We start from the raw sequence: 24,128 nt of genomic DNA, 5'->3' as shown, positions 1-24,128 counted from the left end.
ACGGCTGCCCCCAAGGAGCAAAGTTCGCCCACTTCACCAGCCACAACATCTAGGGGAGGCAAGGGCCCGAGAGCCCCATCTAAGGAGCGTAAGGGCAGCAGGGCGGAGAAGTCAGGCAGCAGGAGTGCGGAGCAGGTGGGCCCCACATGCCACATCCCAGTTGGAAAGGAGGACACCAAAGGGCCCAGGACTCCGTCCCCGAAGGGTCCAGAAACATCACAGTCGGAGGGCGACTGAGCAGGGAGTCCAGGCCAGGTCTGGCTCCCTTGACCTACTGGATGTGCACCGCTGAACAGGGCCCGCCGTGCAGAAGAGCACCGCTGAACAGGGCCCGCCGTGCAGAAGAGGGCCGCTGAACAGGGCCCGCCGTGCAGAAGAGGACCGCTCCGCTGGGCCCCGCCGTGAAGATAGGCACCGCTGAACAGGGCCCGCCGTGCAGAAGAGCACCGCTGAACAGGGCCCGCCGTGCAGAAGAGGACCGCTGAACAGGGCCCGCCGTGCAGAAGAGGACCGCTGAACAGGGCCCGCCGTGAAGATAGGCACCACTGAACAGGGCCCGCCGTCTCAAGCACCGCTCCGCTGGGCCCCGCCGTCTCAAGCACCGCTCCGCTGGACCCTTCATCTCAAGCACCGCTCCGCTGGGCCCTTCATCTCAAGCACCGCTCCGCTGGGCACCGCCGTCTCAAGCACCGCTCCGCTGGGCCCTTCATCTCAAGCACCGCTCCGCTGGGCACCGCCGTCTCAAGCACCCCTCCGCTGGGCCCTTCATCTCAAGCACCGCTCCGCTGGGCACCGCCGTCTCATGCACCGCTCCGCTGGGCCCTTCATCTCAAGCACCGCTCCGCTGGGCCCTTCCTGTCAAGCACCCCTCCGCTGGGCCCTTCATCTCAAGCACCGCTCCGCTGGGCACCGCCGTCTAATGCACCGCTCCGCTGGGCCCTTCATCTCAAGCACCGCTCCGCTGGGCACCGCCGTCTCAAGCACCGCTCCGCTGGGCCCTTCATCTCAAGCACCGCTCCGCTGGGCCCTTCCTGTCAAGCACCGCTCCGCTGGGCCCTTCATCTCAAGCACCGCTCCGCTGGGCCCTTCCTGTCAAGCACCCCTCCGCTGGGCCCTTCATCTCAAGCACCGCTCCGCTGGGCCCCGCCGTCTCAAGCACCGCTCCGCTGGGCCCTTCATCTCAAGCACCGCTCCGCTGGGCCCTTCCTGTCAAGCACCCCTCCGCTGGGCCCTTCATCTCAAGCACCGCTCCGCTGGGAACCGCCGTCTCATGCACCGCTCCGCTGGGCACCGCCGTCTCAAGCACTGCTCCGCTGGGCCCTTCCTGTCAAGCACCGCTCCGCTGGGCCCTTCATCTCAAGCACCGCTCCGCTGGGCCCTTCCTGTCAAGCACCCCTCCGCTGGGCCCTTCATCTCAAGCACCGCTCCGCTGGGCCCCGCCGTCTCATGCACCGCTCCGCTGGGCACCGCCGTCTCAAGCACCGCTCCGCTGGGCCCTTCCTGTCAAGCACCGCTCCGCTGGGCCCTTCATCTCAAGCACCGCTCCGCTGGGCCCCGCCGTCTCAAGCACCGCTCCGCTGGGCCCTTCCTGTCAAGCACTGTTTATGGTTCACTGTGCCCACCATGCCTCCTCCTTGAGCAGTGGAGACTGTCATCCACCAGATGGACTGTGGCTTTGCACTCCCCAGGATGGTACAGTGGGCAACCCACCCACTGTAGAGACTTGAGAGACTGTGGCTTTGCACTCCCCAGGATGGTACAGTGGGCAAGCCACCCACTGTAGAGACTTGAGAGACTGTGGCTTTGCACTCCCCAGGATGGTACAGTGGGCAACCCACCCACTGTAGAGACTTGAGAGACTGTGGCTTTGCACTCCCCAGGATACATCAATGGGCATGGTGGCCCCTTCGTGGATCTGGTGTCGTGGACTCATGTGGCTGTGGTGCCTCCCCCTTCCCTTCCCCCTGAGGTGCCTGTAGTTTTTTCATCAGATGCCCCTGCAGTGTTCTCTCCAAAGGACTCAGGTCTCCTGTGTGGGCTTTGCCCTTGTGTCGCTACACTGTAGCCCACGGACTGTTCCATTTAACTTTGATGTACAGGACTAATTACCTCGGTTCTCCATGGCAGTGTATATAGTATCATTTTGTTATGGATATTTTGCATAGTTGACCGCTCCATATCAGAGTCTATTTTTTATATAAAAATTTCGTCCCAATTTAATTATGTCTTTGCATTTTTCAGGGGGGTTTGGGTGGTGTCACTGTGCATTGTTGCTCTGCATTAGTGTGTACATAGTTTGGGGGGGTGGGGGTCGCATATGTGTGTGCCGTACGCTTCACTCCTCCCCCCTCCCGTGTGTCGTAGGTGCAGTACTCACCGTTGTCGTCTGCGCCGGCGTTTGTACTCGTGGTAGATGAGAAGGTAGACGAGAGCAGGTAGGATGTTTAATTCGGGTTCCATGCTGTCCTCCTTCCTCGTGGAGTGTGTTTTGGTGCGCGTTTTCCCGTTCGTAGTCTGTTTCCGCCGTGTTTTTATCGGCGGGGCTCCCGCCCCGGAAAAGGTGGCGGATTGGTGAGTTGTGATACTGTGGGCGGTACATTGTCTGCCGCCTGCCTGTTGGCGGTGACCGCCACGCTGTTTGTCTGCACCGCCGCGGCGGTCGGAGTGTTAATGTGGCGGGCTGGGTTGGCGGTTCCCGCCAGGGTCAGAATTCCATTTTTTCGACCGCCGGCCTGTTGGCGGGTTGGCCGCCGCTTTATCACCGACCGCCAGGGTTAGAATCACCCCCTTTGTGTGTTACATTGGTGAGTATGGTAAAAGTTGGTACGTACCTTCCAAAGTATTGGTTTGCAATGTGTTCCCGTCTCAGTCTGCCTTGATTTGCGATGCTCCTATCCCCATGATGGCGATGTGGTTGCTTTTGCTCTTCATCCTCCGAATCTGGGTCTTCAGGGGTGAGAGGTAGCCCACGTCTGGTGGCAATGTTGTGCAGTATAGCGCATGCAACAACTATTTTGAAAGCTGTTATTGGGGTATACTGGAGGGCACTTCCACTTCGGTGGAGGCATCTGAACCTTGCTTTCAGCAGTCCAAAGGTACGTTTGATTATGTTCCTGGTCCTCTTATGTGCACTGTTGTATCGCCTCTCGCAATCATTACTGGGTGTTAAGTACGGAGTTAGTATCCATGGACGTAGTGCATATGCACTGTCACCTGTTTGGCACAAAACGTACAATGTTAGCAAGGCATGGGTGGGTGTCTTCAAGGTGTATTCAGCTCTACCTAGGAGGTATCCGTCTCCAAACTCCCCACGTTCCAGGCATTGGTGTATCCCACTGTGCCTAAAAATGTAGGAGTCATGAGTACTGCCTGGAAATTTGGCAACCATGTCAGTGATGACATAATGGGCGTCACATACCACCTGTATGTTGAGTGAGTGGGTACACTTCCTATTGCGGAACAGACATTCCAGGTTTGCAGGAGGGCATATTTGGATATGTGTCCCGTCTACACACCCTATGACATGGGGGAAGTTGGCAATCCTGTAAAATTCCAACTTGGTGCTGTTGATTTCTGCCTCATTCCTGGGTAGGTATATGTATCGGGACATGTGTGTGAGTAAGGCGTCTAGGAATGCCCTAAAGAACCGTGATAGTGCACTTTGGGATACCCCACCTGCCACAGCAATGACCCCCTGATAGCTACCCGAGGCCAAGAGGTGCAGTGAGCATAGCACTTGCACATGCGTAGGGATGGCGCAGCCGCGCACAGTCTGGCGTTGTAGCTGTGGTTTGACTAATTCTATTAAATCTAGTATAGCTGCCCTGCTAAGTCTATATTTATCATATATTTCCTCCTCAGTTTGCTGGAAGAGTGTCTGCCTTGTTCTGTATATCTTCTCCTGTCTCTGGCTCCTCCTCGTCCTCTGCTGGGCAGCGTAGGCTCTCCTCCTCACTGCTATCAGGTATATCTCCGCCATCTTGAGTAACCCAGTTGCCTTCTGGGCCCCCTTTTATACTTTGGTAATGGTTACCACCTGCTCTGAGTTAGTGGTAAATTGGAAGTGCAAAATGGGCTTTTTGCGACTAGTCGCAATTTGCGAGTTGCTATTGCATATGGTTTGCGACTAGCAAATTGCGACTTCCTATTTGCGGGTCGCAAAATGTGGTCGCAAATTTTGCGAGTCGGTAATGGCTTGCGTCGCATTTTGCGAGTCGGAAATGGGATTTTTGCATCCCATTTCCGATTTTGCAGGGTCGCAAATTGCGAATCGGGCAATTTGCGACTCGCAAAAGTTTGCTACATCTGGCCCTTAGTTGTTTTGGAGAAGATTCGCAGAGGCATGTAAGGGGAATAAAAGGGGAACTTCAAGTACTCACAAATGCTTTTGTGACATGGCCCCTTTGTATTTTTCCTGTTGTTACCCCAAAGCTTTTGAACGATACGCTGTACCCCTACAAACCCACGAACTCGAAAAAAGAGGCCGTATGGCACCCAGTGTCCAAAAGGGTGAGCTGGCCAATGCCTCTAGTGTCACAGGGAGTGATAAAACTTAGTGTTAAAATACACTAAAATAATTTTTGCATCTCCCTGGGGATGAGAAATTCAGGTAGATCTTTTCTGCTTCAATTTTCAGAAATCAGGAATAAAGATACAATATAAAGGATTCTGAGATTATAAATTACTTATGACGATTTCTTCTGACAATATAAATGTATCATAAGTGGAGCACTCCTCAGACTCCTCGGTCCCGGTGGCACTGCACCCGCTGCACCATCAATGTTTAGCCAAGATTCTGAATGCCATCGTCCTTCGATTCAGAAAAAAACAACAGCAGTTGCCCTTTATAAAGACACACTTGACTTCTGTGGAATCTAAGTATGAGGTCCTGGTAAGAGAACTGCTGATCCAGCAAACTGGGCCCAGGTCATTTTTAGTACCGACTCCGATATGGTTGTTGTTTAATATTAAATACTAGAATAAAAAAATCAGCAGCTCAAAAAACAGATAGGCAGTTAAGCGGTACGCCAAAGGGAAGGTAGCTCAGAGTGTTCAATGTTTGATGGGCTGTTCTGTGAAGAAGCTAATGAAGGTCACGGGTTTAATTCCTATCAAGGTAGACTCAGTTTTGATGCTTCTGGGGTCTATTGAATGTACGCCATAGCGATGTGTATTCCTAGTCCGCTGATGCATAACGCACACATAAAGGTTATCAGTTTAGGTTTTTATGTGGTCTGCAGTAGTTAAAATTATTATCGACCCAAACTTGGAAGCGTGCGTGCTCTGTGGAAAACAAACCGACCTCAGTGTTTAAACAATGCCCTCTGTGAGGCCCCTGTGCTGTTCACCTCCAGAGAAGGAGGTCGGAGCCGGGATCTGAACTCCGGACCCTCTCCTCTGTTCGAATTGTCGGTCAACCCTATTGCTCGGTCGGGCCGCGCTCACTCCCTCCGCTGAGACGTGCCTCCCAAGATGAAGGCCTCCTCGCTCGTGGGTTTGCTTACGGCAGTGGTACTTATGGCTACCACTGCCTCCGCGCCCCCTCCTGGCCCCACACCACGGGTCCCAGCGTCGGAAAACAAACAGGTTGGTGGTATCTAGAGATCAGTACAGGCTTAAGGGGGGTGGATATTACTGTCACAGACTGGACCCGCTAAAAGACTAGGGGCCTGATTACAACCTTGTCGGATTGGGATACTCCGTCACAAACGTTAGGAATATCCCGCTCGCCGTTTTACAAGTGCCATGGGATATACTGGACTTGTAATACGGCGGACGATATCCGTCACCTTTATAGAGTATCCCGTCAGCCAAGGTCCTATTCAGACCCTAAATGTGCCGCACAACGGGCAATCTCGGCTCCCAATGCAGTGGTGTATCAAATGTGATGTGGGACCTAATGCAAGCGAGAGAAATAGGGCCCCTTAATTTTATAGCACCACAGTGATAGCTGGAATCTGCCGTCGCGTGAGTGCTTACATCCGTGGGCCGTGGTACCACTGCACCTGATAGCTACTACCCTGTCAGTGTATCCTGTTCTTGTGCCTTGAAACTGCCAGCCTTTTAGAATTGAGCAGCAAACATAATGTGACTTGCACTTCCCCAGCCCTACCCATTTTTTCCGCGCGGGGGGGAGGCAGCAGCATTGGAGTCTGATGTGAATTATTTACCTCTGCTACAGATTTATTGACGTGCCATAAATTGTTCGCCTCTGGGGTTAAGGAAACTGTGAACAAGACCCAAGTCTAAAATTTACAATCCTGTTACACCTGCACTCTAGCGAAATCACCCACAGCGAAATAGGTACTGAAAGGTGCACTTGAAGTAAAGTGAGGATGCTGTCTACAATGGATTACTACCATGACCATGATGCATTAGGCCAGGGCATGGGAATTTGAGCTACTGAAACCTTCAGTTGTTATATAACAGTTCGTCAATGAAATATACAACCATAAAGCCCCCAGTGAAGTGGGAAACCAGAAGTAGAGGAGTGTTGTGCTTAAGGCACACATCTGATGGACATTAATAAAGGCTAGTTAGATATTTGCAACACCGTACGGTTTTTAAATGGGAAGGAACGACAATGGAATGGTTTATAATAATTGCTAGAGGTACCGTGACATTAGGGGAAATAGACAAGCAAGAGTTCGTTCAGGATGTGTCTGCATTATAACTTTTTTTTACACATTGTGCACTGTGCTTGGACATAATAAATGCCGCAGAGTGCCTCGCTGACAGACAAAATTACGAAAGTGTCAATATTTCTCAGCACAGTGACCGATATTGCCCCATCTGGGGCCTGAAATGTCGCAGAGGTCTGTAAACCCTGAGATGGGTACACGCGCACAACTAGAACCGATATTTCGGGGGACGGGAAGAGGGAGGTCAACAGGTCAACCCAAGGAGAGGGGGGGGGTAACACCTCACAAAATGGAGCAGAGCTATCCTTAAGAGCTACTACAAGAAAATATAGTGATAAATTGTGTTTATGGAATTATTTATTTTCACCTTCAGAAAGTAGCTGCTGCCTGACTGTTGACCGAACATGCTTTTTCATTCTGTTCATTTGGACTTTACAACTCTTGTTTGAGGCCACACACTTGTACAAGTCTCAGAATGTAGAACTTAGTGGATTATCACACCAATCAGTTGATAATATAACTACCAATTGTTTACCCCACCAGTAATCTCCTGTATTGTAAATCAAAATACAATTATCCTGTGCCCACCCTCTGGTAGCTTGCCACTGAGCCGTCAGGCTTAACTTAGAAGGTAATGTGTAAAGTATTTTTGCAATAAATCATGAAATAACACAGTAGAGCACCACAAAAATGCACCACAGAGTGTTTAGAAAAATATATAATATTTATCTGGATAAATACAGGTCAAGACAATCAAGAATCAAAAAGTATACGTTAAAGTATCACTGTAAAAATGATATAAAGTATCTTTAGTCTTTAAAAAGCAACAAGTGTCTCTTTCAAGCACAAAGTACCTGGTTCACGTTCAAATTCTCTGCAAGGGACCGCAGAGGGGGAGTTGCGTGGAAAATGGGGAGGTGTGCATTTATTTTTCCAGCGTACACAGACGATGCGTCGAGTTTTCACGCAGGGCCGGCTTTACGTCGATTTCTGGCGTGTAGACTGGGATGCTCTTCGGATTGCAGGGTTTTTGGACACCCCAAGGACGATGAGTTAAAATCCTGGGCATGCAGGATGAAGTCACAGGGGCTGTGTCGATCCGGTGAGCGATGCGTTGAAATTTCTCCCGCATGGCAGGCACTGTGTCGATTCCTCTCAGGAAGTCGGGCTGTGTCGTTCTGGCTCTGCTTTGCGTCAATCCAGTGGGCTGTGCGTCAAAGTTCCAGTCGCAACACTGGTGCTGCGTCATTCTCCTCTTTGGGAAGTTAGGCTGTGTTGATCCGGTTCAGCGTGCAGTGATTTTCTCACCGCAATGCAGACTGTGCGTCATTTCTTGCAGGCTGTGCATCGATTTTCGCTGCACATAGAGTTCCTTTGCAGGAATGAAGTCTTTTTGGTCCTGAGACTTTAGGGAACAGGAGGCAAGCTCTATCCAAACCCTTGGAGAGCACTTCTCAGCAGAGCTAGACAACAGCAAGGCAGCAGGGTAGCAGTCCTCTGCAGAAAAACAGTCAGGTGAGTCCTTTGGGCAGCCAGGGAGTTCCTCTTGGCAGGCTGCAGGTTCTTGTTCAGGGTTTCTTCTCCAGTGGTGTCTTGTCCAGATGTGTCTGAGTTGGTGGGTCAGAGACCCGCTTAAATACCCAAATGTTCCTTTGAAGTGGGGGAGACTTCAAAGAGTGGCTTAGACGTGCACAAGGTCCCCTTTCAGTTCCATCCTGTCTGCCAGGGACCCAGTAGGCGGTGTGGTAGTCCTTTGTGTGAGGGCAAGCTACTGTCCTTTGACATGTAAATGTCAGGCCCTCCACCCTCCAAGCCCAGGAAGACCCATTCAATATGCAGATGTGTGCAAGTGTAACTGAGAATCCTGTGTTTGGGATTTGTCTGAGTGGAAGCACAAGGGAGCTGTCAACTAACCCAACCAGACGTGGATTGTAAAGCACAGAAGGATTTAAGTGCAGAAAAATGCTCACTTTCTAAAAGTGGCATTTCTAAAATAGTAATATTAAATTCAACTTCACCAGTCAGCAGTATTTTGTATTACCATTCTGGCCATACTAAATGTGACCTTGTTACTCCTTTCAGATCAGAATCTTCCACTCACACAATATATGAGGACAGCCCTAATGTTAGCCTATGAAAGGAGCAGGCCTCACAGCTTTGTATAAACAAATTTAGGAGTTTTACACTACCAGGAGATATAAACTGCACAGGTACATGTCCTGCCTTTTATCTACATAGCACTCTGCCCTATGGGTTATCTAGGGCATACCTTAGGGGTGACTTATATGTAGAAAAAGGGGAGTTTAAGACTTGGCAAGTACCTCTAAATGCCAAGTCGAAGTGGCATTGAAACTGCACACATAGGCCTTGCAATTGCATGCCTGAGGTATGGTTAAGAGGCTACGTCTGCAGGTGGCAAAATCAGTGCTGCAGGCCAACTAGTAGCATTTAATCTATAGGCCCTGGGCACATGTAGTGCACTTTACTGAGGTCTTACAAATAGATTAAATAAGCCAATTGGGTATAAACCAATGTCAGCATGTTTTAAGGGAGAGAGCATATGCCCTTTAGCACTGGTTAGCAGTGGTAAAGTGTGCAGAGTCCTAAAAACAGTGTCCAAAAAGTGGAGGGATGCAGGCAAAAAGTTAGTGTTGACCACCCTAAGGCTGTCAGGTCTAACAGCCTTGAAATAACTTTGTTAGAAATAGAGTTCTAGCATCTGAAGGGCCCAAGTATTCCTTCAACCTCCAGAACACATAGAATCAGTGGCTGATGTGCAATGTCCTGCAAAGAAGCCGTGCCAACAGAAACATAAATAGTGCCCTTTTCTGGCATATGTAAATATGGCAACAACCATGCTTTCAGTTTTGTTCTGGAGAGCCAGCACATACCGTGTGAAAGCCAATAAAATATCAAATTTGTTTTTACATCCCACAGGGGCAATGTGCAATATAAAATGTAACATTCATTGCAAATTTCATCTAAAATCCCTTTGAAAAGAATGACCATATTCTCTATGGTGGTCGTTCCCAAATGCTTATACTAACTGTAGCAATTAGCATGGCCTGGGTACTGGAAGGGACAACCTTGTATGGACAACAGGAGAGACACAACACACACAACATGGCCACCAGTTTGTCAGTATAATAATAGAATAAGTAGAGCACAAAGTATTGTTTTCATTGTGCAGTGCATTTGCATTGGTAACCTAATATGTCCATTATTAGACTTATTCTGTTTTTGAAGAGTCAGACTTAGCTTCACAGCAGAATAAGGTTTCACAAGCGTTTTCTGACAAACTATTCTAATTTTAAGAGACAGGACACATTGATGAAATGCCTACACAAGAATAGTTCTTGTGTACTGTCTCTGCATAGGCAGCATGCCAGGCAAAAATCATAAAGCAGAGGTTAAAACTAATTCCAACAGCTGTATTACAATGCATTCTGAGAAACTGATAATACATGCGTTAGCTCTAGGTGGGAGAGGTACGCCTGTGGTTAGACATAAAGCTATGTTCAGGCTTCATGTAGCTGAGCTGTCTCTCCGAATACCCATAGGTCGGACATCAGACACCAGAGCTATTCCTCAATTTACAATTCTCCACCTCCAAAGGAAAAGAGCCACAGCCCACCATTCTGCTCTATTTCTTTTAAAATTTAAACCCACCACTGTGGTTAATGTGGAAAGTCACCCACTAAATATTTTTATAGGAACCCTAAACATGCAAGATATGAGCTGTACTGATCTGTAACATATAAAATGCAAAAAACGCCCTGTGACATGTTGGAGCTGAACTAACAACACCAAAAAAAATATGCAGAGCAGATAATCAATAAAATGACTTTTAAGAGCCTTGCTAAACATAGAAAGGTCCTCTATTTTGTGCAGGCTATGACTATGTACATTCCTGTAATGGAAGCAGCAAAACAGAAGGAACATCCCCCTCAACCCACCCATAAATTCTGGGGACCAATATCAGCAGGAAAGAGCCCGAAGGGCTGCCCTACTATTTGAATCAAACACATACGCTGCATGGTGCCTGATTAATAAAAGGCTCCATGGAGAAAACAGAGACCCTTATCCTTCTAGAAAATGGGAACCAGTGCTGCCAAATATCCTGAAAATTCATGACAAGTCATGCTGCCATTTTCTAAATACCTTTGAAGTTTGTAAATATCTGATTCAGGAATACTAACATAACATACACTGAGATAGTTCAATCTATAAATGAACATGATAGTAGCGTTAACAACACACGCTTTCAGTGGTCCAGAATCAAACAAAGTTTTTTCTTCAAGATTCACTCTGGTGGAATTTCACATTCTCTGTCTTTTATTATAGTTCAAGTATGGTGAAGTTCCCTCGTATGCATTTGTAGATTTGGTGGGATATGATAAGTAGGGCTTAGATCTCTGATCTATCCACTGGCACCATAAGTAGCCCACCATGGCCCCCATTATAAATTGAATGTTTTGATGGGGTGCAACCTCTGCATTAGTAATTACCAGTACCTTGAGGTAACAATCTGCCAGTACTGTGCACCTACAAGTTAAACCCCACAGAATGGAGGATTACTGTCCAGACCCAAATCTACTTGGCAGTATTCTACATGGCATTCCCGTTTCTGCTGGGTTTAACACACACACATTTACAATCAGCTTTAAGCAGTTGATAGAAGTGTGCAGGGGTCTGTGGTAAAGTATACAGGGGCTCTAATAATTGAGATGTGGAGGGAGGGTGGAGGATGGAGTGGAGAATGTTGGTTGGCGGGGGGAGCACATAATATTCCCTGTGCCTTGTATGATGTTTAGGTAGGGGACATGGAAGGTGTCTGGGCTACATTGCAGCCTTTTCCCACAGTGATCATACCTGCTGGATTTTCTGGTCAGTGAAATCAGGCTCATTGTCCCTGCACTTAGTAAATCTGGTTTTAGGAACACTGGCCATCTCATATTTGTGTAGAGTGGAATTCCTTGTGGGAATTCTACTCCACACAGTTCCCAGTCAACGCCCATTTTAAGGGCATCATGTAGGTGGACTGATTAGGTAGAAAGTGCAAAACTATGAGAAGCAATGAAAAAAATAAATACCTTATCTTCTACTAAATGGTTTTTGCATGGCCTCAGTGGCTGAGGTGGGTGTGATCTTTTGGGAATTGCATTGCCAAACCTTTTTTTTTAATTTTTACAATACAGTATCCATGCTTAAAAAAAATAATAATAACCATTCCAGAAGTGATAATGCGGACATTGAGGTTCCTCTGCCTGAACAAAAGGAAGTAGATCTCCTTTTATAGGAAGCCAAGGCAGAGGTTGACAGTGTAAGAAGAAGCAAGCCTTTTCACTATGGTGCTTGCTACCTGAAAGAAACGTAAATGTTTTCAATTGATTAATCAGCAAAACCAATTGACTGCTTGAGATCCAGTATATGGCTTTAACTGATTAAGTCAATCGAATATTCATGGTGACAAAGGATTTTTTTTTTTTTTAGAGGTAATGTAAGGGCGATATGAGTTGCATTCTGGAGAGTGTCCTTATAATGAAAGCTTTTTTTAAAAAAAGATTTGCATTCAGTACAGTCGTTATTGTGTATTACTAAAGGTGTATCTTTAACACATTTAGAGGGCAGAATTACTAACAATCTCTGCCTGGTAACAAAAGTGATGCAAACATGAGCAAATTGTTGATTTGACTAGCTATATCTTGGAGAAAGGCATTTATTTGTCCAAACTTTCCCTTTCTTGCATGTGTGGTGTAGTGTACAGCACATATGCCAGGAGTAAAATGTGTCAAACTCTGTCTAAGCATATTCTTTTGTACAGCAAGAATACCCTTTCAAATCTTTGCTTGACAGCAAACATGCATGCACCCTTGCACTATGATGCAACAGTGAATGCGTTGACACATTAAAGCCTAAAGTGAGTCAGCACAGGGACAGAAGCAAATATCACCATTTCTTAGTAGAAATGGCACTATTCTGCTCTCTCCATTTCACAAAACACAGCACACATCATACCAACCTTGGCAGTTACACTAAATTGCGTGAAAATGTAGTAAATCTGTCCCTAAAAACTCTTTTCCACAGTATGCAGCAGCCTTTCTTATACTGTGTAATACAAATTTTAAAATAATGCATATTTATAGTGCTTTCAGTCACAGACTGGGACCTCGAAGCACTAAAAATACATGGCAATATCCTACCCGCGCCGCAACCAGGATTCAGTTCGCGGTTGCATAACTGTCTGGTTAAATGCACACATCTGCAGTGACCGTATTAACCTACTGACCTTTCATAAATAACATATAAAAATGCACTTAACATGGATTATTTTAACATTTATTTTTATTTAAGGTGTGTGCACTTTATTTTATATTTACCTGAAGGTGAAAAGCAACAAAAAAGTTTCAAAATATTCTGTTCTTATTTAGCCACGTTGCTTACATCGCACTCAGGGTCAGAGTTCATATATTTTTTATGCCTCTCAACCACTGGGTGATCTAGGAAATACTTTGTAGGAGGCTGCTGTGAGGCCCTATCTCCTAATCAGATTAGCATAAGAACAAAGTGTGCCCTAAAAGCTGCTGCAGTCTGAGCTAAGACACAGGAGGGGAGATGAGGACTCCTGGATGGGCAGGTAAGAGAATACTTGCCGCACCTGCATAATGCAAGGTGAAGACTCCCACACTGACTGCCAATCCTTCTGAATGTGACATAGGCCCCAAATGTTCCCAAGTAGTCAACTAACAAAAACTCTGTCCTGAAACAGATAGAAGTGCATCAGAGCACACTAAAACCATCTTACAATTACACAACTATCCCTGCATGGGCTGGGTATGTAAATTATTTGTTCAAAACTGTGTGCCATTACACTATAGACATGATATTGCTTAATGAACGCCAACTTGAATAACACACTGAAATCTTTGCTTGGTGTGGTGATAAATCTGCCAATCACATAAGACTTAGGCATGAGTTTACTGTTGCAAAGCAATGTGATTATGTAGCAGCAATATTAATAGCCCATTCTTTGCCAAGCTCAAATAGTTACCATGTTCAGGCTCAGCCACAGCAGTCAATCAATCTAATGCTACCAATGTTTCTTGAAAGAATTTCCATAAAACTGGAATCTATGAATTAGGGCCTTATTTAGAGGTTGGCAGATGGGATACTCCGCCACACATTTAGCAGATGTCCAGTCCACTGTTTTACAAGTGCAGCCTATGGAACACGGATATCAACTACGTTTTGACAGAATATACCACCCACCATGCTCTAGATAAGGTCCTTAGTTCCTTCTATGTTGACTACCAAATCTATGAGACACAGTTGACCCAACAACCTCTGGATAGCAATGTGAGTTGTAAGTACTGAAACAAGGAAGAGAGAAACAGAACGGAAGTAGTGTGATCACCCTTAGCTAATCCCAGTATTACCTCTAATTCTACTGCCTCACCTCAGTAATAAGAATACATTAAGTTCCAGGTGCCTGCTTCGTCACTGTAACAATCCACACCCAAAACAGCAGCATGGCGCTTACCAGTGAAATGTTGCTGCAAAAATGTAAATATGCATGTGTGACAGAAGCTAATACGCTCCACATATGCTGACCATCACCAAGCAGAACTTCACATTATATGACAAGCACCTATTTGCAATTAAGGAACCTGTGCTCAGTGGCACCATAAAATGGAGGGAGGCTTACATGTAGTGACTGTAGGAGTGGATCGTAAAAATCGAGGATTTCTTATATCCATTAAATGTACTAACTCTCACAGTACAAGGTGGCTGCTTTTCTCCTCAGGTTTTGAATATTTAATCGCTTATAGACCAACGGAAAAACACAGAAAAGTTGATGCTTTGTCTCAACAATTGGCACCTAAAAAACACCAACTGTTGACACCTCATATTTTGGCTGTGCAGAATGCTAATGTATCCGACATAGACTGTTTTGTCATGTTTAAAATCTGAGCTGTCTCCTAGAGATCAGCAACAATGGATGCAGGAGGAACCATGTTATTACACCATAATAGAACTATTGTTACTACATAAAAATAAACAGTTTGTTCCTTCCTCAGAATTTCAGATTTACAGGGCAAAGTACTGTTCTGGGCACACGAGGCTGCCATTGTAGAACATCCTGGGAAAAATAAATCTTATGAGCTGGTGGTTTTACATTTTAGATGCCCAGATGCAATCTCACCAAAAGCTTTCAGGTACCCTATTTTCTTTAACCACCCTTGAAAAGTCCTGGAATAATATTTTAGTGGATTTCAATACTAATTGTCCTGCTTCAAAGAAAAACACCATAGTGCTAGTAGTGGTAGATTATCACACTAAATCTGTTCATTTCACAAACTTCCTCTGACAAACAGTTAAGCATTATTTTTGTAAAGGAGGTAGTCCGATTACACGGATTGCCTTCTGAATGTATCACTGACAGAGGTTCCCAGTTTATCTCGAATTTCTGGAATACACTGATTCATGCCTTTGGTTCCATTAGTTTTAAGCCTACTAGCCATCATTCACATAATGATGGGCAGAATGAACGAATTAACCAAGCCCTGGAACATTTTCTTAGCTGTTACACCACAAATCAACAAGAACAGTGGATTTTGTGATTACCATGAGCAGTTTTTCCCTTTCCCCACATTTGTCTTCAGGAAATTCTTCTTCAATACTGTTCCTTTTGGTTTCACTCTGAATTAATCCCTGAAATGACACTGTCTACCTCATTTTCATCAATTGCAGCCTACTATCCCTGTTCACTTCCATACAAGCCAGCACCCTATTTCACTTATAGCAAGCTAAAGCTGACTACAAGAGGTTCACTGAAAAACTCTGGGCCTGATTTAAGAAAAGTGCCAAGGCACCCACTGAATTGCCACTTTTCCTGTGCCCCTTAGCCCAAGATATGGCGCACCATGGCGGTAGTTAGGGAACTAGCGTCACTATTTTTGATGCTAGTCGGAGCTTTGCAGGATTACCGTAAAAAATGTTGATGCTAATCCTGCAAAGTCCAATGAAGCACATTGTAAACAATGGTGTGACTCCTTTTAATGCCTGCTCTGAGCAGGCATCAAAAGTGCCAAACAAAATGATGCACAGAAGTTTCTTAAATTTCTTAGCAACATTTTTTCACACACCCCCTAACGGGGGAATGCTCCTTTTGCATACAGTATGCCTGGCACAGACATAATGTAGTGCAAAAGGTTACAAAGTGGCGCAATGCATGCATTGCACCACTTTGTAAATTTGGCACAGTGATTTTGGCCTCGTTGGGCCACATTAGCGTAAAACAAATGACACTTCCCATGGGGTTTCGTATACATCAGATCTTACAAATATTTAGGAGAAACATGCTACATATAGCATTTCTACTCCCTCTCATCCAGTTATTAAAGATGCATCTGCAGCATTTGAAGTTGAAGCTATAATCGATTTTAGAAAACCGGAAGGGCTGTGCAATATTTTGTGTCCTGGAAGTGTTATGAACCATCAGAATGCTTTTGGTAAACTGCTACAATTGTTCATCCTCCTAGATTGATAGCTTGCTTTCACAAAAAGTTCCATAACAAGCCAGCCCAAAATGGAGGGCTATAAGGGGTGAGGGGTATTGTCAGGAAACAACAGGGTGCACAGACAGGAACGTGGTGTGGAAATAAGACATAACAGAAGCTGCACTAAAATGCATTTGAGACTGGTGGACTGGCCTATGGCAGTTGCAGAAATAGGAATGCTGGACCAGAAAAGTCAAGAGAATGTGGCTTCCAATTAATTAGTTTTAGCAGTGTTTTACTGGTTCTTTCACTGTTGCTATAGTTTGTTCACATTATGACTCGTCCTTCGTGTTTGTTGATTTGCCCCTTAGTTTGTTCCCTTGGTTTACTTACCTACAGCCTGGCTTGGCTTACTGTGTTTTGTCCCTTGCTTCTTTTTATATGTTTTTACTAGATTGCTTTCAACCTAGAGTTCACAGTTTTTGATACTGGCCTTCTTCACGTTGGCTTAGGTTCATTGCTACAACCCATTCTGAAGCTGGCAAGCATTACAACAAAAAACACCTGTGGTATTGCATTGCTTCTAATTGTGAAATTTAGTAATCGTACATTTGTTTCTTGCACTTATGGTAAACATTTAACATTAGCATATAAGAACATTGCTGTGAGTGCTGTGAACACTGGGAGATGTACCCTAGAGGAAAACGTGACATTCCGGCTGTCTCTTTCCTCTCTGACTGCCATTCTCCCTTGTCTTCAGAGTTTGGTTCTGATGCTTACTCACAAACAGATAGTGCTTTCCCTTGGGGAGCTGGGAAACTTGATATCACAGTATTCAGTTCCATTCCTGCAAATCCTGACAGATATTTCTCCCCTTGCGCCAACACTTCAGTGACCACCCAATGGACTGACTTCAGATGGAGGAGGAGAGAAGGCCCTCAAACCTAAGGTGAAAAGATGGAAAACTAGGCGCAGGATTTTCTGGTATTCCTTTAAGTGGCATATTCTTGAGATATGCTCATATCTTCCATGCCCCCAGCACCTTATGTGTTCCCTTAGTTTAGAAGGTATCTCAGATAACATGGATTTATCATTGTGGGTTATTTGTAAAGATATGAATGGACTAGGCCAAAACAGATATTTTGGTGCTTTAATGTAGGTTTCAGGGAAAAAAACTTGTGTTTTTACAGTCAGCAGGTTCTTTAAACTCTCTCATTAATTTGCTGCAGTTTTTTGTTGGTCCTTAAAGAGTTTTAGACAAATTACTCCATTCACGGTCTTGTCCAAAAAAATATATTTTTTTTTAATATTTGTATTTTTATATTCTCCAACAGGTCTTCTGAAGTCAGGTAACACATTCAATACAACAACTTGACACTCCCCCCTCCCAACCACTTCCAACTTTACTGTCTCTAGTGTCTGTTTACATAGCAAGTCCGGACGTGGGCTGGTCCCCCCGGCCTCCTGTGAGTTCCCCCAATATTTAACTGGTGTCCTCTCAGTAGTTTTGTCATATATCCCATACTTTATTAAACTTTTTCAGGCCCCCCCCCTTGCTTTGATGATAGTCTCCTCTGCCTGCTAGCACCAGTCCATATGTCTACCCCAGTCTGTCGTTTTTGACTGATTTGAGTCACCCCAATGATGGCTTAGCTTTCTCTTGCCAACTACTAGGGTGACGTTGCACCACAATTGAGTGTATGTTGGTACTGTCTGTTCCCCCAGATGCCCCGGACCACAAACACTGGTGTAAAGCTTATTTCCTCCCCAGTACCTCCTCCATTGCACGTCATATACCAGAATAGAATGGTTGGACATGTGGACAAACCCACAACGTATGGTGTGGTATTTCCAGTGCAGGATTTTAAGTTGCACCAATCTGAATCATCCCTGTATTGCCACCTCTCTGGTGTATCTACATGCCTCTCCCCAGTCTGTGTCATTGAGGGCTCCCAGGTCCTGCTCCCTTCTGTCTAGATTTCTGTGAGGGATTCGGCAGCCCATGTAAAAAGAGCATTTTGTATATTTGCAAGATTGCATGTGTATGCAGTGAGGATATAGGTATCCAGAATTCTAATGGGGTTTCATCCTACCTGTCCCCCAGTTATGTTTTATACTTGGCACATGTTTGTCTCACCTGTAAGTATCCAAGCCTCTGATTGTCTGCAAGGTCATATTCTGCCTGGAGTATGTCAAAGGATATCATGTTGTCTCCGCCACATATGTCTCCCAATTTGGAAATGCTGATGAGGTTCCACTGCTGATGGCAGTCAAGGCGTCAAAGATCCTCCAGTAGCATGGAAAGCCATGGGGGGTCTCCAGTGTTAGTGTAATTCCCCAACCTAGTTTTTTTGTTGGCTGTCAGGAAGGGTCCCCTTTTCTGCCCATCACAGCAGCAGGCCACAAAATCCCTGTCCCCCATTGATGTTCGGTCTCGAAACAGTGCTGGCTCCTGTTGGGTCGAAAATGCCCATTCATTTATTGTAAGTACTAAGGCCGCCCAGTAAGAGACTGGCAAGTTGGGTAGGGCAATGCCCGTCAACTGCCTGTAGGAATCCATCTGGCACTGCATATGAGTTGTTTTTAGTATGTAAAGGTATTTGGGCAAGGATATCATTTTAAACAATGCAGCTCTACCAGGCAGTGACAAGGAGAAATGTCACCAATGGTTTGTGTCTCTTTTGTACTCTTCCAGGATGGCTCTATCCCAGGTAAACACAGTGGGACTCTGACTGGCCTTTTGTGCTATAAATTGCTAAATATTTGAACCCATTTGAAGACCACTGCAAAGAGTACTCCCAGGCACTCGGTGGTTCCCAGCATGTAATTGGGAAAATAATTGATATGTGCTAACTGATCTGAAGACCAGTAAACCTCCCAAATATTGATATCAATATCAATTGATATATATATGTGCAGGAGGATAGGTCATAGAGGAGGGGAAATAACAGGCACCACTGCCGGGTTCTTCTATGTATGGCAAACCCCCCAGAGAGCATGCCATTAACTCAGAATTGTAATTGGGTCTGTGTACAAGAGGTGAACCCACACTCAGAATTCCAGCTGAAACCTATTTTTTCCAGGTGGCATGTAGGGAGAGTCACTAAAATGAACTGAAATGTGGGCTTCCCCAGCTGTTCCTTCTTGGCCAGATAGCCAAACAGTCTTCTGGTGTTAGGTTGTGAGGCCCTATGCAGCATAAAGCCTGATTGGTCAGGTGCTATCATTCTGTTAATGACTCTGCCCAGATGAAAAGCTCATACTTTGCCAGTACCTTTGTCTCAAAATTGAGCAAGATTGGCCTATAAGAACTGGAGTCATCTGGCAGTGTGCCCTTTTTCCTATAAACAAGTTGTAATGGATTTTGCACAATAGGTACAGTAAGGCACATAAACAGCATGTCGGCGAAAAGGACACAGCATTCAAACACAGCATAAACAATCAAGTGACTCATAGGAATAGTAAGACAATAGGAATATCTCTACCTTCAAGAGGGATCATAGGCTAGTTGGCCAAGCCATTTTCTCCAGATTCAACCATGTTTGTGAGGACAACCTCAAGCCTCGTAAACCGGCCTCTCCTACTTCGAGCACCAATCTACCCTCTGGCACCATTGAGAGGTAGTAGATGGAGTAGGATTTTTCCATCGAGTGGCCGTATCACATCTGACAATCATCAGGGCTGTGCCTGAAAGTATTCTAAAGACCCTCATACGCACCAAGCCATCAAGCACTCCAGGTAGAAGCATCAAGAGGGAAAGAAGGACCTCCCACTCCAACACCTCAGTCAGCTCCCCCACCACTGCAGCCCAGAACTCTTGGATCTTAGGACCTAACCAAACCTCAAGATAGAAGTCTGCAGGGGCACCACTGCGATGGGAACAAGCGGGTTCAGAGAGGAGGCTCTCCCAGTGTAGTCTAGCTGGGGAAAAGTAAGCGCTATTTAAGTAGTATGTTTGAATCATGCACAATTTAGAAGATATAGTGATAGTCCTTGGTGCCATAAAGGTATCTCTCCAGTCCTGGTCCTCAAGGGGGCCTATCCAGTTCTTCCATCGAGCTCTAAGGTGGTCTAAGGTGCCCCGGGCATTGATGATCAATGACCAATAGATTTTGGAGACCCCATCTTTGTCCATTACACCCATGAGGAGTTTAGCTTCCAGCAGGCTGAATTCGAGGAGGGGGTTAGACTGGTGGACATGAAAATATAGGGCATGTCTCAGTTGAAGATATTTGTAAAATTGTGTATTAGCCAGGGCAAAAGCGGTGTGAAGTTTTTGGAAGGACCGTATATGTGTCCCCGTCCAGACGTTGCTTAATTGGGAAATTCCTATAAGATCTCACCTCCCAAAGCCCTGCAGGGACCCTGCCCCCTGCAGCCAGGTACCGTGCCAAAGGGGTATTTGTTGCATGAGTCTTAAAATCCATTGAGTGTGGTGTAAGTCTGCCCTCCAAGCCAGGAAAACCATTTAATTCATGGGCGGTGCCTCCAGAGGCAATGGTGAGCCATAAAGTGTGGCCAATATTTGGGAGAACCCTAGAAGAGGCAACAGTAGCCGATAGGCAGGGTCTGACCAACCCCCATTAAACCAGTCATGGATCGCTGAGAGGTGGGAGGCCAAGTAGTAGAGAAAGAGATTGACCATGCCCAGTCCACTGTCAAATGGGGCCCATTGACAGTGCACAAGGGCACGATCCGGTTGAGATCCATGCCACAAAAAGGAGGCTGCATTCCAGTCCATGGCTTTAAACCAAGATAACAATATGAGGAGTAGGAGATTTTGGAAAATGTACAAGAAGCTTGGCAGGATCATCGTCTTATATAGTGCTATGTGAGCCATAACATTCATGGGAAGTGTCTGCCATTTGATGAGGTTGGTCTTGGTCTTATGAGCCAAAGGCTTGAGGTTGAAGGACCAGGTAAGTTCAGGATGCAGGGCCATCCAGATGCCTAAGTTTTTAAAATGAAGACGACGGATGGGAATGGTGCCTTGCCAGTCAAGACAATTATGGGGGGGGGCTGGAGGCCCCAACACCAATTTGGAGGGATTCATCTGGAGTCCCAATGCCTCCCCGAAGTACTGAAGGATGCGGAGACAATGTGGTCCCCTCATTGCAGGATCCGCAAGGTATAGAAGTAGTCGTCTGCATATAAGGTAATTTGGTCCTCATGACCCTCACTCCATCTCTATCCACGTAGCTGAGCATTGATACGGATGAGGTGCGCCAGTGGCTCAACTGCTAGTGCAATAAGTAAGAAGGACAGGGGGCAGCCCTGCCAGGTCCCGTGGCTAATCAGAAATGCCTGAGAGAGGACACAATTGATCTGGACCTTTGTGAGGGGTTGGAGTAAAGGGCTTGTACTGTTCTTCAAAAGCGAGGTCCGATTCCCCGCATGCACCATCATAGACCAGAGATAATTCCAGTCCACCGTATCAAATGCCTTTTCAAAGTCGATGAAAAGCAAGGCTAAGTCAGGAGGCAGGAGATGACAATGGGCCAGAGCCACATGATGATGCCTGATGCAGTGCCATTTGCAATGGGTCGGCATGAAGCTGCATTGATTGGGGTGGACTTGTTTGAGACAGGTGGCAAGAATTGTTGCAAAAATCTTAACCTCCCCATTGATGAGGGAGATGGGACGATAGTCTGCACAGGCCATTGATGGAGGTTGCGTTTTTGAGATCACCACAATGGTGGCTGTGTCTATTTCTGGGATAAAGATACCTTTTTGTCCCACCTCCTTGTAAAGGCCCAGGAGATCCTGAAATGTTGTATAATATTCTGTAGGAAAACCATTGGGTCCAGGAGTTTTCCCGGGAGCCACTGGGGATAGTGCTACACCTATCTCCTCAGCCGTAAATGGCTCGTCCAGCACATGGGCCTCAGCTCAGGATAGTTGGGGAAGGGGTATCTTGTCTAGGAATCGAGAGAAAGAGTCCACGTCTCTCCCAGGGTCTACCATATATAGAAGATGATAATAAAAGGAAAATGCATGCACTATCTCAAGGAGGGCATGGATATTCTTACCCTGTCCATTAACAATTTCAGGCACAATTCTGGTCGGCTGGTGTCAGGAAGGCATCCAATACAGTAGTTTCCTGTTCTTGTCCCCCCATCCATAGACCCTGGCCATTGTGGCACGCCATATATGTTTGGCAGCTTCCAGGGATTGAAGTTGTATTTCTGCGCACAGGAGATTCAACTGGCAAGATGTGTCACCATGTGAAACGTTCGCAAGGCTTTCCTCTAGTCGGAAGGCACAAGCTACTAGCTGAGTAATGTGAAGGGAGTGGACATGAATGTACCCCTGAACGACTCCCCTCATGGTTTCACTACCTGCCGCTCAAAGAGTGCCAAATGCAAAAACAACTGATGATGGACGGAATGCAGAGCAAATGAAACATTCACCCCCAGTCACACATCTGGGTTTAATCCATCAGTTTTTTTGCTTACCATGCCATTCAAATTTGGACTAAGCCATATGCAAATCAGTCTTGACCCTGTTCCCGATGGGAAGAGTCCAGCCTGAACTGCCAGGCCAGGTCCTCCCTGGACCAGAAACAAACATCCTGAGACCGGTTTCGGAGTATCACCCTTCATCAGCCAGGCTAGCTTGAATCTGGTGGCATAGCAAGCATGGGACCCACGTCTGGGCATATCCTTCCCACTTGGGGCAACAAATGCAAAAACAACAGATGATGGACGGAATGCAGAGCATATCAAACATTCACCCCCAGTCACAGATCTGGGTTTAATCCATCAGTGCCAGCAGAAGCAACAGATCCTTTGTTTGTGTGGAAGTAGGCTTGGAGTTTGGTGCAGAGGGCCTGAACACAGGTTTTGTCTTGAAGATACCAGGGGCTGAGATATGATATGAGGCATAGACCACTCTGGGAGAGCCAAGATGAAGGAGATGGGGGGCGTGGTCTGATATACCACGGGGAAGAATCTGATCTTGAGAGATGGTGTGGCAATCAGGAGCAGGCATATAGATAAGGTCTATATGTGAGAGTGTGTGGTGTGCTGCTGAGGTGTGTGTCAATTGGTGACATTGAGGGTTCCAGATCCTCTATGTTTCACATAAACCAAGATTGGTAGCACAGTCAGTGTGCTGGCGAGCTCTGGATCTGTCTTGATGCTGTGGGGGTCCCATTGGTGTCAATATCTGGGAGTGCAATAAAGTCTCAACATATTACAGTTACTATATTAACGATTAGGCCTTCAAGTGTACTAGTAATTGCGAGAAAGCAACTGTGTGGGTCTCAAACCTCTCCTGAAACTATTAGGGAGAGAGAACGCCACATTAGAACAACCACCCTAGTGTGCCACAAGAGTAGCCCGGGTGAAAGACACTGCCGTAACTCCTACATCCCAGAAAGGGGCAATGGTTACCCATGAGGTGGGTCTCTTGGAGTAATAAAACCTTGGGGAGGTGTTGCTGGGCGAAGCTAAGGACGGCTGTACGCTTCACACTATCTAAGAGGCAGTTGACATTCTGAGACAAAATTCGAAATGGTGTCATGTCGGAAGACATAAGGCCTGAAGGTAAGCAGGATAAGTGAAGATGGGCAACCTCCCTGTGCTTGGGGACCGAGGCATATGCCTGTCATGTAATATGAGGAGCCATGTCTCGGGTTGTCTGTATAGGGTACATTGTAGTTTTGTGTCGAAGTGCATCTAAACACAATTAAAGAATCAAACAAAAAATTACATGTAACGAAAATAACGTTAGCAGTATATTGAATCCCCCCCACCCCATACTTCCACCAAAGAAGCATTTGTCGCCTTGCAAAAGTAAACAGAGGTACAATACAATACAGAAAAGGAGATTGGAGTGGTGGACCCCTCCTCAGTTAAGGATCAATAACAGCCATCAGACTATATTAAAGAATACCCTAGTATGGATGCCTCCGTGCCCTGTTATATTGCTTGGTTCTCAGAGCAGGACTTTGAGAGCGGTCTTTGTCCACGTGCTCTTCAGTAGG

General features: G+C 46.1%; 1 protein-coding gene across 4 annotated transcripts in view; it reads left to right on the top strand.

Moving 5' to 3' along the window:
* Window positions 1-5,354: 5,354 nt before the first annotated feature.
* Window positions 5,355-24,128, top strand: part of LOC138260780 (uncharacterized) — a 294,177-nt gene continuing 275,403 nt past the window's right edge. For all 4 annotated transcript variants that reach the window (XM_069209234.1, XM_069209232.1, XM_069209233.1 and 1 more), the window contains exon 1: window positions 5,355-5,586. In XM_069209234.1, coding sequence (XP_069065335.1) covers window positions 5,473-5,586 — 114 coding nt within the window. In that variant the 5' untranslated portion in view covers window positions 5,355-5,472. The remainder of the gene's footprint in view (window positions 5,587-24,128) is intronic.

This window comes from Pleurodeles waltl, chromosome 10 (genome assembly GCF_031143425.1).
Source record: "Pleurodeles waltl isolate 20211129_DDA chromosome 10, aPleWal1.hap1.20221129, whole genome shotgun sequence".
Taxonomy (NCBI): domain Eukaryota; kingdom Metazoa; phylum Chordata; class Amphibia; order Caudata; family Salamandridae; genus Pleurodeles; species Pleurodeles waltl.
Note: the sequence above shows the minus strand (reverse complement) of the source record. Positions and strands in the feature narration are given on the sequence as shown.